The 14130-nt window shown below is 36.9% G+C and overlaps 1 protein-coding gene across 3 annotated transcripts in view; it reads left to right on the top strand.

Moving 5' to 3' along the window:
• SESTD1 (SEC14 and spectrin domain containing 1) overlaps positions 1-12858 on the top strand; it is a 128970-nt gene extending 116112 nt beyond the window's left edge. For all 3 annotated transcript variants that reach the window (XM_047772992.1, XM_047772993.1, XM_047772994.1), the window contains 3 exons: positions 286-477; positions 3326-3447; positions 11519-12858. In XM_047772992.1, coding sequence (XP_047628948.1) covers positions 286-477; positions 3326-3447; positions 11519-11648 — 444 coding nt within the window. In that variant the 3' untranslated portion in view covers positions 11649-12858. The remainder of the gene's footprint in view (positions 1-285; positions 478-3325; positions 3448-11518) is intronic.
• The last annotated feature ends 1272 nt before the right edge of the window (positions 12859-14130 follow it).

Raw genomic sequence — 14130 nt, 5'->3', positions numbered from 1 at the left:
TTTTTTTTGGCCTGTGAAATTGAGCAGACTGGGGGTTGGTGGGAGGAACAGAATAAGAGAGGGAAGCCTAACAAGAAAGAAACTTACTAAAAATTAACTGAAAGTAGTATTTCCATTTTATTATGTGTGCATGCAGACAATCTGTAGTAATAAGTGCCAGTGGACTCATTCATTATGGACTTCTAATAGTATTGCTTAATTGTAACCACAGTCCTCCCACACACTTTCCCACCCCTCTATTCACAATACTTTTATTACAGTTGCATATTTACCTTTCTGTTTTAGAGCACTTATGACTATGGAAGACAGCTGCTGCAGGCCACAGTTGTTCTGTGTCAGTCTTTGCGCTGCACCTCTCGATCATCCGGGGACACACTTCCTCGGCTCAACAGAGTGTGGAAACAATTTACAATAGCATCTGAAGAGAGGGTACACAGGCTGGAAATGGCTATTGCATTTCACTCTAATGCTGAAAAGGTTCGCTTTTTTAAAAATGTAGTTTCATTAGAATTTGTTTTCTGTGTTAAAAATGCATTATGGGAGTTCCCCTTGTGGCCTTGCTCAGTGGGTTAAGGATCTGGCAGTGCTGTGAGCTGTGGTGTAGGTTGGCTACAGCTCCAATTTGACCCCTGGCCTACAAACTTCCATATCCCATAGGTATGCCCCTAAAAAGACCAAAAAAAAAAAAAAGAAAAAGAATGAAATAAAATGTGTTATTCTAACGATTAGTATGTTTTTTAAAAAATTACATAAATTCCACTATTTGTTTAGATATGATATATTGTCTTAGTTCATATCAGATTCTTAGTAAGCTGCACCAGTGCTGGAGAAATTGAAAACATCCAGCCATCCTCTCTCAACAGTGCTTCTCTCTTCGACACACCTGATGCCCAGAACGTCCTATATGTTCTTTGAGGGGTCATGACTCCCATCTGTTTCACTATGCCAGAAGGGAAAGGGCTTTGGCAACTACTACTAATGTTCATAATTTTTTAAAAAGGTCACTTTGTAAATAATATTTAGAGTAGAGACTATCCAGCTAAAATTATGAGAGTAAGTATAAAAAAATGTTTTTGTGTGTTATTTTTAAAAATTTATTCTAGAAAGTATTATCTAATGAATTCATAAGTCCCAGAAACCAGAAATGAAATATGCAGTGTTATTTGGGCAGATTTTCAATAGAACCTTTTACTGAACTACACAGTGAAAATTTACAGCATCCAAACCTTATATTTCCATTCCAAAGAAGAGCCTTACTAAGTAGTTAACTTTGTTTTGATCTTTTAATGATGAAGGGATGTTCAGTACAATTTAAGATATGAGAAGCCTAAGATGTAAATGTGATAACCTTAGTCTGTAGAAAAGAAGTGATGTTTTCAGGAACCTCAGAAATTAAGCATTTTCTGCCTGTGTTATGCAGTACATCTGTTGGAAAATGTCCATAGTTAACTCTGCTCACTGAACTCCACAGGTCAGTGTTTTAGTTTAAAATGGGCCTAGTGATGATGAATGGAAGTATACAAAATGTTTTAACTTGTTTAGCTACTGATTAATGAAGACTTTCATTTAAGTATACAGTATTAACATAGAAAAGTTTAAAGCTCAAATGTTCTGCTCAGTGAATTTTCAGAGTGAGCACGCTTGTATGATCAGGGCACTATTCAAACCACAGAATGTTACCAACACCCTACAGGCTCCCTGCCCTCTTTTAGTCACACTGCTTCTGCTGCCCATCCTGGGGTGACCCTGAGCCTGATTTCTTATACCACTGATAATGTTTTAGGATATTGATTTAAAAATGTATCTGCAAGGACATTTTAAAATCTAGCTCTCTTTAAAAGTTTATGTATTAGGATATTCATTTAAAAATGTATCTGCAAGGACATTTTAAAATCTAGCTCTCTTTAAAAGTTTATGTAGGAGTGAATATGGTTGAGTTTTTCCATAGAAAATTAATGTTCCTATTTTTCCTTCTACATGGCCTTTATTATGCTTGAAATAAATTCAATTTATTATGCTTAAAATAAATTCAAATTAGTTATTTTATTGTGCTAACCTATGTAAAGCCTTTTGCTATCAGATATTATTTTCCTCTTGACTGTGTTCTATTTTATACCAGTAAGTATGAATATAATCACAGGTATAAGCAAATTGTATAGGGATTGGAAAAATATTTAAATGGAATCTAGAATTACAATATGAAAATGTCCTTTATGAGTAAAGCTGAAATCAACATAATTGGATTAAGTGTAATGGAAAAAGAAGGTTGCAAGAAAAATGCTTGTTTTTCTTCCCCAAATTTTGCAGTTTTTTCTTGTAGGTAAATTTTTTAAATTACTATTTTTCATCTGAAGTGTATTTCAGATTCATAGCACATCTCACTGTAGACTACCCACACTTCACAGGCTCACTAACACTGTATACCAGTGGCAACTGCACTGAGTGGTGTGGATCAGTACCTATAGACTTAACTATTACAGATTATAGCATTTTTTCCTTTTTTAAAATTTTCTTTTGTACCATTTAAATGTAAATGCTAATAGTAAAAGAAAAATACTAATAAGGACTGTAGAACTTCCTGTATTTGAATTATAACCTTATCAGTTTACATCAGTTAAGCAGAGCAGTTTTTAAAATAACCAAAGTTTCTAGCTAGGTTATCACATCAGTCATGTGTTTGTACTCTGAATAGATTATGTATGTATGTATGTATGTATATTTTGAAGTCTGTAAGCTCTTTGAGGTCAAAATCTATTTCACATCCAAACTGCTACAGAAACATAAATTAAGTGTGTTCAATAAATACTTAATGAATGAAAGATATTATTATTTTTGGCCATGCCCATAGCATGTAAGCATTCCCAGGCCAGGTATTGAACCCATGTCACAGCAGCAACCCAGACTGCCACAGTGATAACGCCAGATCCTTAACCTACTGTGCCACAAAAGAATCCCCCAAATACTCCTACTTTCTTTTTTTTTTTTTCTCTTGGTTGCACCTGGCAGCATGCGGAAATTCCCCAGCCAGGGATTGAACCAAGGATACTACTTCTTAAGCACAGTTTGAGCTTAGTTTCCAAACAGGTATTATTTCTTTCTTGGAAATCACTATGGGCCTCTTTATTCTCCAATGATATTATTAATAGGAACTATGTGTTTCGATTTGTTAAATTTCTTGAACCAGCTTTGTCAATAATCAGTCATTTATAGTGGCAAAGATGAAGATGCTAAGAATATAACATTAACACATTTAATCTACTAAATTTGCATGAACTTAATTCCCTTTCTATGTTCTTGATTGATGTTATACTTCTGTTTGTTGCAGATTTTGCAAGACTGTCCAGAAGAGCCTGAAGCTATTAATGATGAGGAGCAATTTGATGAAATTGAAGCAGTTGGGAAATCACTTTTAGATAGACTAACTGTTCCTGTAGTTTATCCCGATGGGTATGGTGCATGTTCTTATAATTTGTCTCTTTATCGGTAAGGTCTTAAAGTGATATCAAGAGAAGAAAGCCTCTTTTTAAAAAAGCCAAATAAACTAGGTATGGTTCACATCTTCCATTTCTACATTAAATTAGTTCAAAATGAAAAGAAATACATACTGGGCCCTTAACAACAGTAGCAGTTAGTACTTGCTGCTGTCAAGTATATTGCTTCTTGATAGCTTGCTGTAGAGGAAAAATCATTGACTAGGTTGACATCCTGGGTTCTAGCCTTGACTGTGATGATAGGGAGTTGGGTGACTTTGGGCTTCATTTGGAGAAGGGGCAGGGAAGGGACTGATGTTTAGTGAGCTCAGAATATATACCAAGCCCCAAGTTAAACATGTCACCTTTATCACTTTTGACCAAACAGTGCTAGGCCAGTATGATTATTTCTGATTTACAGGTAAAGAAACTCAAGCTCAGAAAGTTTAAGTAGGGTGCTCAGGATTTCACAGCATCTAATTACAATTACAATATAGTGTTAGTCTTATGGAATTAAAATATAGTCTTAGGTCTTTTGCTCCCAACCCACTCTCCTTTCATGGTCCTATATGGCATCTTAATTTCTTCATTTGTAAAACAGTAGGGTCGTGATTTCCACTTTCCATCTCAAATAGTCAATGATACAAATAAGAAATAGTTTCTTGTAAATAAACATACCAGTAAATGAATCAGAGGGAGCTTTATCCCCAAGAAGCTAGACCCTTCTCAGTGAAAATAATTTAGAGGTAATCCACAGGATGTTTAATTCAAACAGTAGAGAAACCAAACCATTGAATGCAACTATCCTTACATTGTAATATATATAGTATATTGGATACAGTTGTGGACTCTGGAGCCAGATTTGTTTGGTTTAAATCTCAGCCCTGCTGCTTACTAGCTGTGACACATTGGGCAAGCCAGTGAACCTTTCTGTGCCTCAATTCTCTTATCCAAAAACAGGGATATATTATCCTTACCTCCTCAGGTTATGGGGATGGGGGAATTAAGTGAACTAAATGTATGTAAACTACTTAAATCTGAGACATGGTAAGTGCCCCTACTACTGTGTCATGAACTTCAAATGATTATTTGGAATTGCTGTGGAGAATATATAACTTTATTCCCATGAACAACTACTATTCATAATCTATACTTAGATAATTTCTAATCATACCTGAACTTAAACAATCAGAAGTAGCCTGAAGTCATGTTGTGTATCTCCAGTGTATAAAGGAAATCAAACTAAAGATGTATAAATTCAGCTGGTAACAATATTATCATGGCGCTTCTAGTTGTTCCATCCCCAGACACCCCCAAACCCCATTCCTGTGTGTTGTAGCCAGTTGCTACAAAGTCAGTCTCTCATTCTACTCAGGTTGGCCTCCTGGGATCATCTACTGCTGGTATTTTTGCTTCAGCTTTCTCCTGTGTTCTGCAAATAGTTTGTGTGTCATCTTCATTTTTAAGATAAAAGAATAAGTTTCTGTACTCAAATTTCACAACTAATATTTCATTCCTTTTAAATGATACTTTGAGCTATGTGAAGTTTGTCTGACAGTTAACCGAGTCAGATTTATCTTTTGTAACATTCTCCTAAAAAAAAATAAAACAAATTAGATGGTCTCTCTGGATTCACTACTTGAAGACTTGGGTTCAAATCCTTTTTCCACAGTGTGATCTTTCCTAGGCCTTAGTTTTCTTATCTAAAAAATGAATAGCTTAAACAGATTTTTTCCAAGAACTCTCCAAGTTCTAAAAGGTTCTGTGAGTCTGAATGCACTATCTTTGCAAATAGGATAAAATGAAATGACTTTACCTAAACACTCCCAAATGATGGCTTAACACTAATGGGTATTTTACTTACCAGCTGTGTTAGACAGTTGGTGTCCATAGCCCTTAGCACTGATGGGCACGTACAAATTTTAAAACTGTGTATGTGGACGGGATTAAGATGGTGGAATAAAAGGACTGGTGCTCAACTTCTCTTCTAAAAACAACAAAATTCACAACTAAAGACTGAGCATTCTTCACCCAAATGGACCAGAAACCTTAAAAAAGATACCATACTCCAGAAGAAAAAGAGGAGGACACATCAAGAGGTAGGAGGGGCGATTTTGCGATATAAACAACCCCATGCCTCTTGGGTGGGAAGCCCCACAGGCTGGAAACTAACTGGTTCACAGAGACTCACCTACAGGAGTGAGAGTTCTAAGCCCCACATCAAACTCTCACGTGTGGGGATCTGGCACTGGGAGAAAGAGCCCCTGGAGCATCTGGCATTGAAGGCCAGTGGGGCTTGTGCACAGGAACTCTACGGGACTGGGGGAAATGGAGACCCCATCCTTAAAAGGCACACACAGACTTTCACATGCACTGGATCCCAGGGCAAAGCAGTCTCCATGGGAATCTGGGTCAAATCTGAATGCAGTTCCTGGAGGACATCCTGGGAAAACAGGGGTGAATGTGGCTTGTTGTGAGGGAAGGACATTGAAAGCAAAGCTCTCGGGAATATTCAGCAACCATGCCTTTCTCTGGAGGTGGCCATTTTGGGAAAATCTGGCCCCACCCATCAGTCAGCTGCTGAGAAGCCCCATGGCAAACAACAACCCAGGTGGGATCACAGCCCCACCCCTCGGTAAACAGGCTGCCTAAAGACCCCTCAGGCACAGAGCTGCCTCTAATCCCATCCAGAGACTAAGCCCCACCCACCAGAGGGATTAGAATCGGCTCCACCTACCAGGGGGCAGGCATCAGCCCCTCCCATCGGGAAGCCTACAGTAAGCCCCCATACCGACTTCAGCCACGGGGGGCAGACATCAGAAGTAAGAGAGGCTACAATTCTATTATCTGTAAAAAGGTCACCACACCAAAAACCTATAAAAATGCAATGACAGAGGACTATAACTCAGATGAGGGAGAAAGGAAAAACCCCAGAACATCAGCTAAGTGATGAGGAGATTCTTAGCCTCTAGGAAAAAGACTTTAGATTGTTGATGCTGAAGATGATGCAAGACATTGGAAATAAACTGGAGGCAACGATGGATAACTTACAGGAAACCCTGACCAAAGAGATACAAGATATAAAACTTAAACAAAAAGAGATGCAAAATACAATAACTGAAATAAAAAATTCACTAGAAGCAGCCAACAGCAGAATACAGGAGGCAGAAGAACGAATAAGTGAGGTGGAGGACGCATTAGTGGAAATTACAGATGTGGAACAGAAAAGAGAAAAAAGACTGAAAACAAATGAAGAGAGTCTTGGAGAACTCTGGGACAACATTAAACGCACCAACATTCATATTATAGGGGTGCCAGAAGGAGAAGAGAGGGAGAAGGGGACAGACAAAATATTCCAAGAGATAATAGCCAAAAACTTCCCTAACATGGGGAAGGAATCACTCAAATCCAGGAAGCACAACGAGTACCATATAAAATAAACCCAAGGAGGAACACCCCGAGACACACATTAATCAAACTGACCAAAATTAAAGACAGAGAAAATCTTGAAAGCAGCTAGGAAAAAGAAACAAATAACATACAAGGGAACCCCAATAAGGTTATCGGCAGATTTTTCAGCAGAAGCTCTACAGGCCAGAAGGAAGTGGCATGATATACTTAACGTAATGAAAGGAGAAAACCTCTAACCAAGATTACTCTACCCAGCAAGGCTCTCATTCAGATTTGAAGAAGAAATCAAAACCTTCACAGATAAGCAAAAGCTGAGAGAATTCAGCAACACTAAACCAGCCTTATGACAAATACTAAAGAAACTTCTCTAGGAAGAAAAGAACAAGAGAAGAAGGAAAAAAAAAAAAGCAAAAGCAAATCCAAAGCAATTAATAAAATGGCAATAAGAACATACATATCAACACTTACCTTAATTGTTAATGGACTAAACACCCCAACCAAAAGACATAGACTGGCTGAATGGATACAAAAACAAGACCCATATATATGCTGTCTTCAAGAGACCTACTTCACTTCTAGGGACACATACAAATTGAAAGAGGATGGAAGAAAATATTTCACACAAACGGGGATCAGAAGAAAGCTGGAGTAGCAATACTCATATCAGACAAAATAGACTTTAAAATGAAGGATATTTTAAGAGACAAGGAAGGACATTACATAGTGATCAAAGGATCAATCCAAGAAGAAGGTATAACAATTTTAAATATCTACGCACCCAACATAGGTTCACCGCAATATATAAGGCAACTGCTAACAACCTTAAAAGGACAAATCGACAATAACACAATGATAGTGGGGGACTTTAACACCTCACTTACAGCAATGGACAGATCAGCCAGACAGAAAAGTCAATAAGGAAACACAGGCCCTGAATGATGCATTAAACCAGATGGACTTAATAGATATTTATAGGACATTCCATCCAAAAGCAACAGAATACACATTCTTCTCAAGTGCACCTGGAACATTCTCTAAGATTGATCATATTCTGGGCTACAAATCCAACCTCCGTAACTTTAAGAAAATTGAAATCATAATCAAGCATCTTTTCTGACCATGACGCTATACAACTGGAAATCAACAATAAGAAAAAAACTGCAAAAAACACAAACACATGGAGACTAAACAACATGCTACTAAACAACCAATGGATCACTGAAGAAATCAAAGGAAATTAAAAAATACCTAGCAGCAAATGACAATGAAGATACGACGCTCCAAAACCTATGGGATGCAGCAAAAGCCGTTCTAAGAGGAAAGTTTATAGTAATACCAGCCCACTTCAGGAAACAAGAAAAGGCTCAAATAAACAAGCTAACTTGACATCTAAAGCAGCTCAAGAGAGAAGAACAGGCAAGACCTAAAGTTAGTAGAAGGAAAGAAATCATAAAGATCAGAGCAGAAATCAGTGAAATAGAAACAAAACCATAGAAAAGGTCAATGAAATGAAAAGCTGGTTCTTTGAAAAGATCAACAAAATTGATAAACCCCTAGCCAGACTTACCAGGCAAAGAAGAGAGAGGATTCAAATCAATAAAATTAGAAATGAAAAAGGAGAAGTAACAACAGACATCAAAGAAATACAAAGGATCATAAGAGACTACTACCTGCAACTATATGCCAATAAAATGGAAAACCTAACAGAAATGGACAAATTCTTAGAAAAGTACAACCTTCCAAGACTCAACCAAGATGAAAAATTGCAGAGGAAGGGAAACTCCCAAATTTATTCTATGAGGCCACCATCACCCTGATACCAAAACCGAAGATACCACAACAAAAGAAAACTACAGGCCAATTTCACTGATGAACATCGATGCAAAAATCCTCAACAAAATCCTAGCAAATCGCATACTCAATACATTAAAAGGATTGTACATCATGGTCAAGTGGGATTTATCCTATGGATGCCAGGGTTCTTCAATATCTGCAAATCTGTCAGTGTCATAACACCACATTAACAATCTGAAAAATAAAAACCATATGATCTTCTCAATAGACGCAGAAAAAGCCTTTGACAAAATCCAACACCCATTTCTGATAAAAACCCTTCAGAAAGTGGGCATAACAGGAACCTACCTCAATATGATAAAGGCCATATATGACAAACCCACAGCAAACATCATTCTCAATGGTGAAAAGCTGAAAGAATTCCTGCTGAGATCAGGAACAAGACAAGGATGTCTGCTCTCGCCACTACTCTTAAACATAGTTCTGGAAGTCAGAGAGGTAAAAGAAATAAAAGGAATCCAAATTGGAAAGGAAGAAATAAAACTATCACTATTTGCAGATGACATGATACTATACCTAGAGAATCCTAAAGACTACCAGAAGACTGTTAGAGCTCATCCACGAATTTGGCAAAGTTGCAGGATACAAAATTAATACACAGAAATTGACAGCATTTGTATACACTAACAATGAAAGAGCAGAAAAAGAAATTAGAGAAGCAATCCCGTTTAGCATTGCGTCCAGAAGAATAAAATACCTAGGAGTAAACCTACCTACAGAGACAAAAGACCTGTACTCTGAAAACTATAAGCCACTGATGAAAGAAATCAAAGATGATATAAATAGATGGAAAGATATACCAAGCTCGTGGATTAGAAGAGTTAATATTATCAAAATGACTATACTACCTAAGGCAATCTACAGATTCAATGCAATCTCTATCAAATTACCAATTACATTTTTCACAGAACTCGAACAAAATATTTTAAAGTTTGTTCAGAAGCACAACAGATCCAGACTAGCCAAAGACATCCTGAAAAAGAAAAATGGAGCTGGAGGAATCAGGCTCCCGGACTTCAGACTATACTACAAAGCTACAGTCATCAAAACCGTGTGGTACTGGCACAGAGACAATTATAGATCAGTGGAACAGGATAGAAAACCCAGAATTAAACCCACACACCTACAGCCAACTCATCTATGACAAAGGAGGCAAGGATATACAATGGAGAAAGGACAGCTTGTTCAGTAAGTGGTGCTGGGAAAACTGGACAGCCACATGTAAATGATAGAAATTAGAACACTCCCTCACACCATACACAAAAATAAACTCAAAATGGATTAAAGACCTAGATATAAGACCAGACACTATAAAACTCTTAGAGGAAAACATAGGCCAAACTCTTTCTGACATAAACGACAGCAACATCTTCTCAGATCCATCTCTTAGAGTATTGACAATAAAAACAAAAATAAACAAATGGGACCTAATCAAACTTAAAAGTTTCTGCACAGCAAAGGAAACCCTAAACAACATGAAAAGACAACCCACAGAATGGGAGAAAATCTTTGCAAGTGAATCAACTGACAAGGGATTGATCTCCAAAATTTACAACTTCTGCAGCTCCATACCAAAAAAACAACCCCATCCAAAAATGGGCAGAAGATCTAAACAGACAGTTCTCCAAAGAAGACATACATATGGCCAAGAAACACATGAAAAGATGTTCAACATCACTCATTATTAGAGAAATGCAAATAAAAACCACTATGAGGTACCACCTTACACCAGCCAGAATGGCCATCATCCAAAAGTCTACAAACAATAAGTGCTGGAGAGTGTGGAGAAAAAGAAACCCTAGTACACTGTTGGTGGGATTGTAAATTGGTGCAACCACTGTGGGAAGCAGTATGGAGATGCCTCAGAAAACTAAACATAGAACTACCATTTGATCCAGTAATCCCACTCCTGGGCATCTATCCAGAAGAAACCATGACTGGCAAAGACACATGTATTCCAGTGTTCATTGCAGCACTATTTACAATAGTCAAGACATGAAAACAACCTAAATGTCCATTGACAGAGGAGTGGATCAAGAAGATGTGGTACATATACACGATGGAATATTACTCAGCCATTAAAAAGAACAAAATACTGGCATTCTTAGCAACATGGATGGACCTAGAAACTATCATGCTAAGTGAAGTCAGCTGTACAATGAGACACCAACATCAAATGCTTTCACTGACATGTAGAACTTGAAAAAAGGACAGACTGAACTTCTTTGCAGAACAGATGGTGACTCACAGACATTAAAAAACTTACGGTCTCCGGAGGAGACAGTTTGTGGGGGTGGGAAGATGTGCTTGGGCTGTGGGATGGAAATCCTGTGAAATCAGATTGTTATGATCATTATACAACTACAGATGTGATAAATTCATTTCAGTAATAAAAAATAAAGTAATTAAAGGAAAAAAATAATAAAATTAAGGAAGGCAATACTGGAAAAAGAAATAAAATAAAACTGTGTATATGGGCCCCAAGCTGAAAGCAGAACATCTCTATTGTTGCATTGTTTGGTTAATTGAGATTATCACAAGTGCACATAAGAGTATTTATACCATTAATATATTTTTCTCAACATGTTTTACTATATTTTATGACATTTTAAAAAATGTTTCTCCTGCCGAATTGCTACGCAAAGATAAACAGTATGGTCTACAAATGAACTAACACCATATCATGTAGGTAATTTTTATAGTAATTTTTGCTTCCTTTGGCGTTCACTGCAGTCAGTGAATTTGTATTAATCTGATTGGGATTTTTCTGTTTTGATTTTTAGAACTGAACAGTATTTTGGGAGTCCAAGTGACATGGCTTCTACTGCAGAACACATCAGAGACAGGATGAAACTAGTTAGTCTCAAAAGGCAGCAGCTGAGACATCCCGAAATGATGGCTACGGAGAGCTAATAGCTGCCTTCTTTCCCCAGATCTGCAGTTCACAGTCCCGCATGGAGTCGGCATACTACAACATTAGCTACGATACTTTTAAGATGCATTTCACAGCCAGGATAAGCCTCATTTCTTTCCATTACACATTTCTCTCCACATGTTAAAACCTCGTTACTACCAAGGCATAATTATGTAACGTACTTTGAGACCATAGACTCCAAGTATCTTAAAAGAAAAACTGTAAACATTGCACTGAAAACTTGCTTTAAAGCTTTACCTGACCTGTCAGTTTGTAGATGAACAACTGATAATAAGCTTTGAATGGTGCTAATAAGAGTTTAGGAATTCTCTATGTAAGAAATGATTGCCCCTCCTCCCCAGGTGATGTAGTAAATTTAGACTATAGTTAAACTGTTACTAGTAGGCAGTGGTGTCCTCAAAATTTTACTTTGTAATTCTTCACAACTGATTATTTTTATTGTGTCAGTATGAAGGAAAGGTTCAGATTTTTGATATATTCATTAAAAGGCATTTTTTATTTGTTTTGATAATGTATTAAAAGTTGTTTGTGCTTAATAAAAGACTTCTTTTAAACATCTTATTTAATTTGGTGGTTACATCCTGTTTCCAAACATGAGTGCCTTATTTAAAATGGCATTCTTAGGATTGTGAGGATGGTTTAGTATTTGTTTTTTCATGTTGGTTGCATGTGTTTTAGCCAGGAGATTCATATGTAAGCATGTATATATAATAAATAAGCATGTTTTATCATGAAAAATAATTGTGAAGAACAATTTAGATCTTTAAGAACTTATGAATAATGGAATTATTTCTAATTTTTCTCTTCCTCAACTTGAAAAATGTTATGCAGATTATTTACTACTTTGAAGATATTTTGTTTTGGGGGGAGGAGGGCTAGGGAAGAAGGCATACATAGTTACTTAAGTGTAATCCTTTATATCAGAGTAATCTTTCTCAGACTAAAATAGCAATTGTTAATAAAATGTAATTTCTCATGATAGATTAGAAGCAAGATTCTGAAGTAGTATAACAAAAATTATACAACACTTTTAGAAATAAAATTTGTAAAATGTTAGTGCTTTTAAGTTTATATTAAGTTTAAGTGAAAAAATTTCATATAATGTGTTAATTTTTATTTCAGAAAATGTTTTGAGAAAGATTAAAAATAATTTTGTAGTCTGTGATCAATACAAAATTATGCAAAGAATTGTATGCTGGTTCCTTTTCGTTGTCTACAGAAATGCTCATGTATCTTCCAATGCAAAAAAACTCACCCTGAGCCTGCCAGTTTCTCCAGTGTTCTTTACTGCTGGACTCTGGAAAAATCCATATTCATTGCCCCATATCCTCATCTCTCATTGCTCAGCACCTTGCCATCTGGTTTTACACAGCACTGTGGTGTAACAGTTCTCAGTGGGCTCCCAGTTCCCAAACTGAATGATTTTTTTTTTCCCCTCAGGCTGCCTCCCTTTTCTTCCTCTGCCTCTGTAGCATTTATACCATTGAGCAACCTTTCCTAGACAGTGTCTCCTCCCTCCAAGATGTTTTTCTCTGCCGTAACTGAGTACAATCGCATAACTCTTACTTAAAATGCATCTACTAAAATGTGCTCGCTCAGATTCTGTCTTCAGCATGCTTCTGGAGATATCTCATCCTTAAAGTTTCTGTTTCATCCCAGTGTCCTGTGTTAAGTATTTGGTTCAGAATTCTAAACCTGTGCTTTTGACTACCTGCTTGACATGTCAACCTAGACGAAGTTATTTATCATATTTTTCACCTTCTCCTCTTTAGAGTAATTTTAGTTAAAGATGCATCTAGTTTTAATAATCAGACGTGCCAGAAAATCTGGGGGCCACATTCAACTGCTCCCTTTTATGCTGCCACTGCTTCTGAGAACATCCAGGGAGTTTTTTTCTATATTTGATAATGCTCTCAGTCTTTTAGGACTTAACATCTATGAGTCTGAACTTTTGAGATTCTTCATTTCCATCTTCATGATGGTGCTAACCACATGCTACAGTTGTTTGTGTCTGTACCTGCTCCATTATCAGCTCTTTTGAGGGCAGGAATCCTATGAGACTGACTTCTCCCATTCCCAGCCTTTTGCTCATGCATGATAGTCGCTCATTTCCCCTATACACGAATGGTCTTTGGTAAGCATCAGTAGTAATCCCTCTTACATTGTAGTCTGAAGTATGTTTTAAACAGATTTCCTAAAGTTAGGACTGGCTTATGAGTGAATCTACTTATTAGGAAGTCTTGGTATTTTAGATACTTAGATATTAATTTAGATATTTAGTTACACTCAATATCTGTTTCTTCTACTGAATTTCACAGTAATTAGAATGTTTTTATTAAGACTCTGCCAGAAAGGAACTGGATTGTAAGTAATGAGCCTCTTTAGTTCTACCATCAGCTCACCTACTTACTGTCAAATGAGTTCATTTTAGGTGCCTTAAGCTGTCCTGCCTACAGCAAA

Source organism: Phacochoerus africanus, chromosome 3 (assembly GCF_016906955.1).
Source record: "Phacochoerus africanus isolate WHEZ1 chromosome 3, ROS_Pafr_v1, whole genome shotgun sequence".
Lineage (NCBI taxonomy): Eukaryota > Metazoa > Chordata > Mammalia > Artiodactyla > Suidae > Phacochoerus > Phacochoerus africanus.
This window is presented reverse-complemented; position numbering and strand designations above follow the sequence as displayed.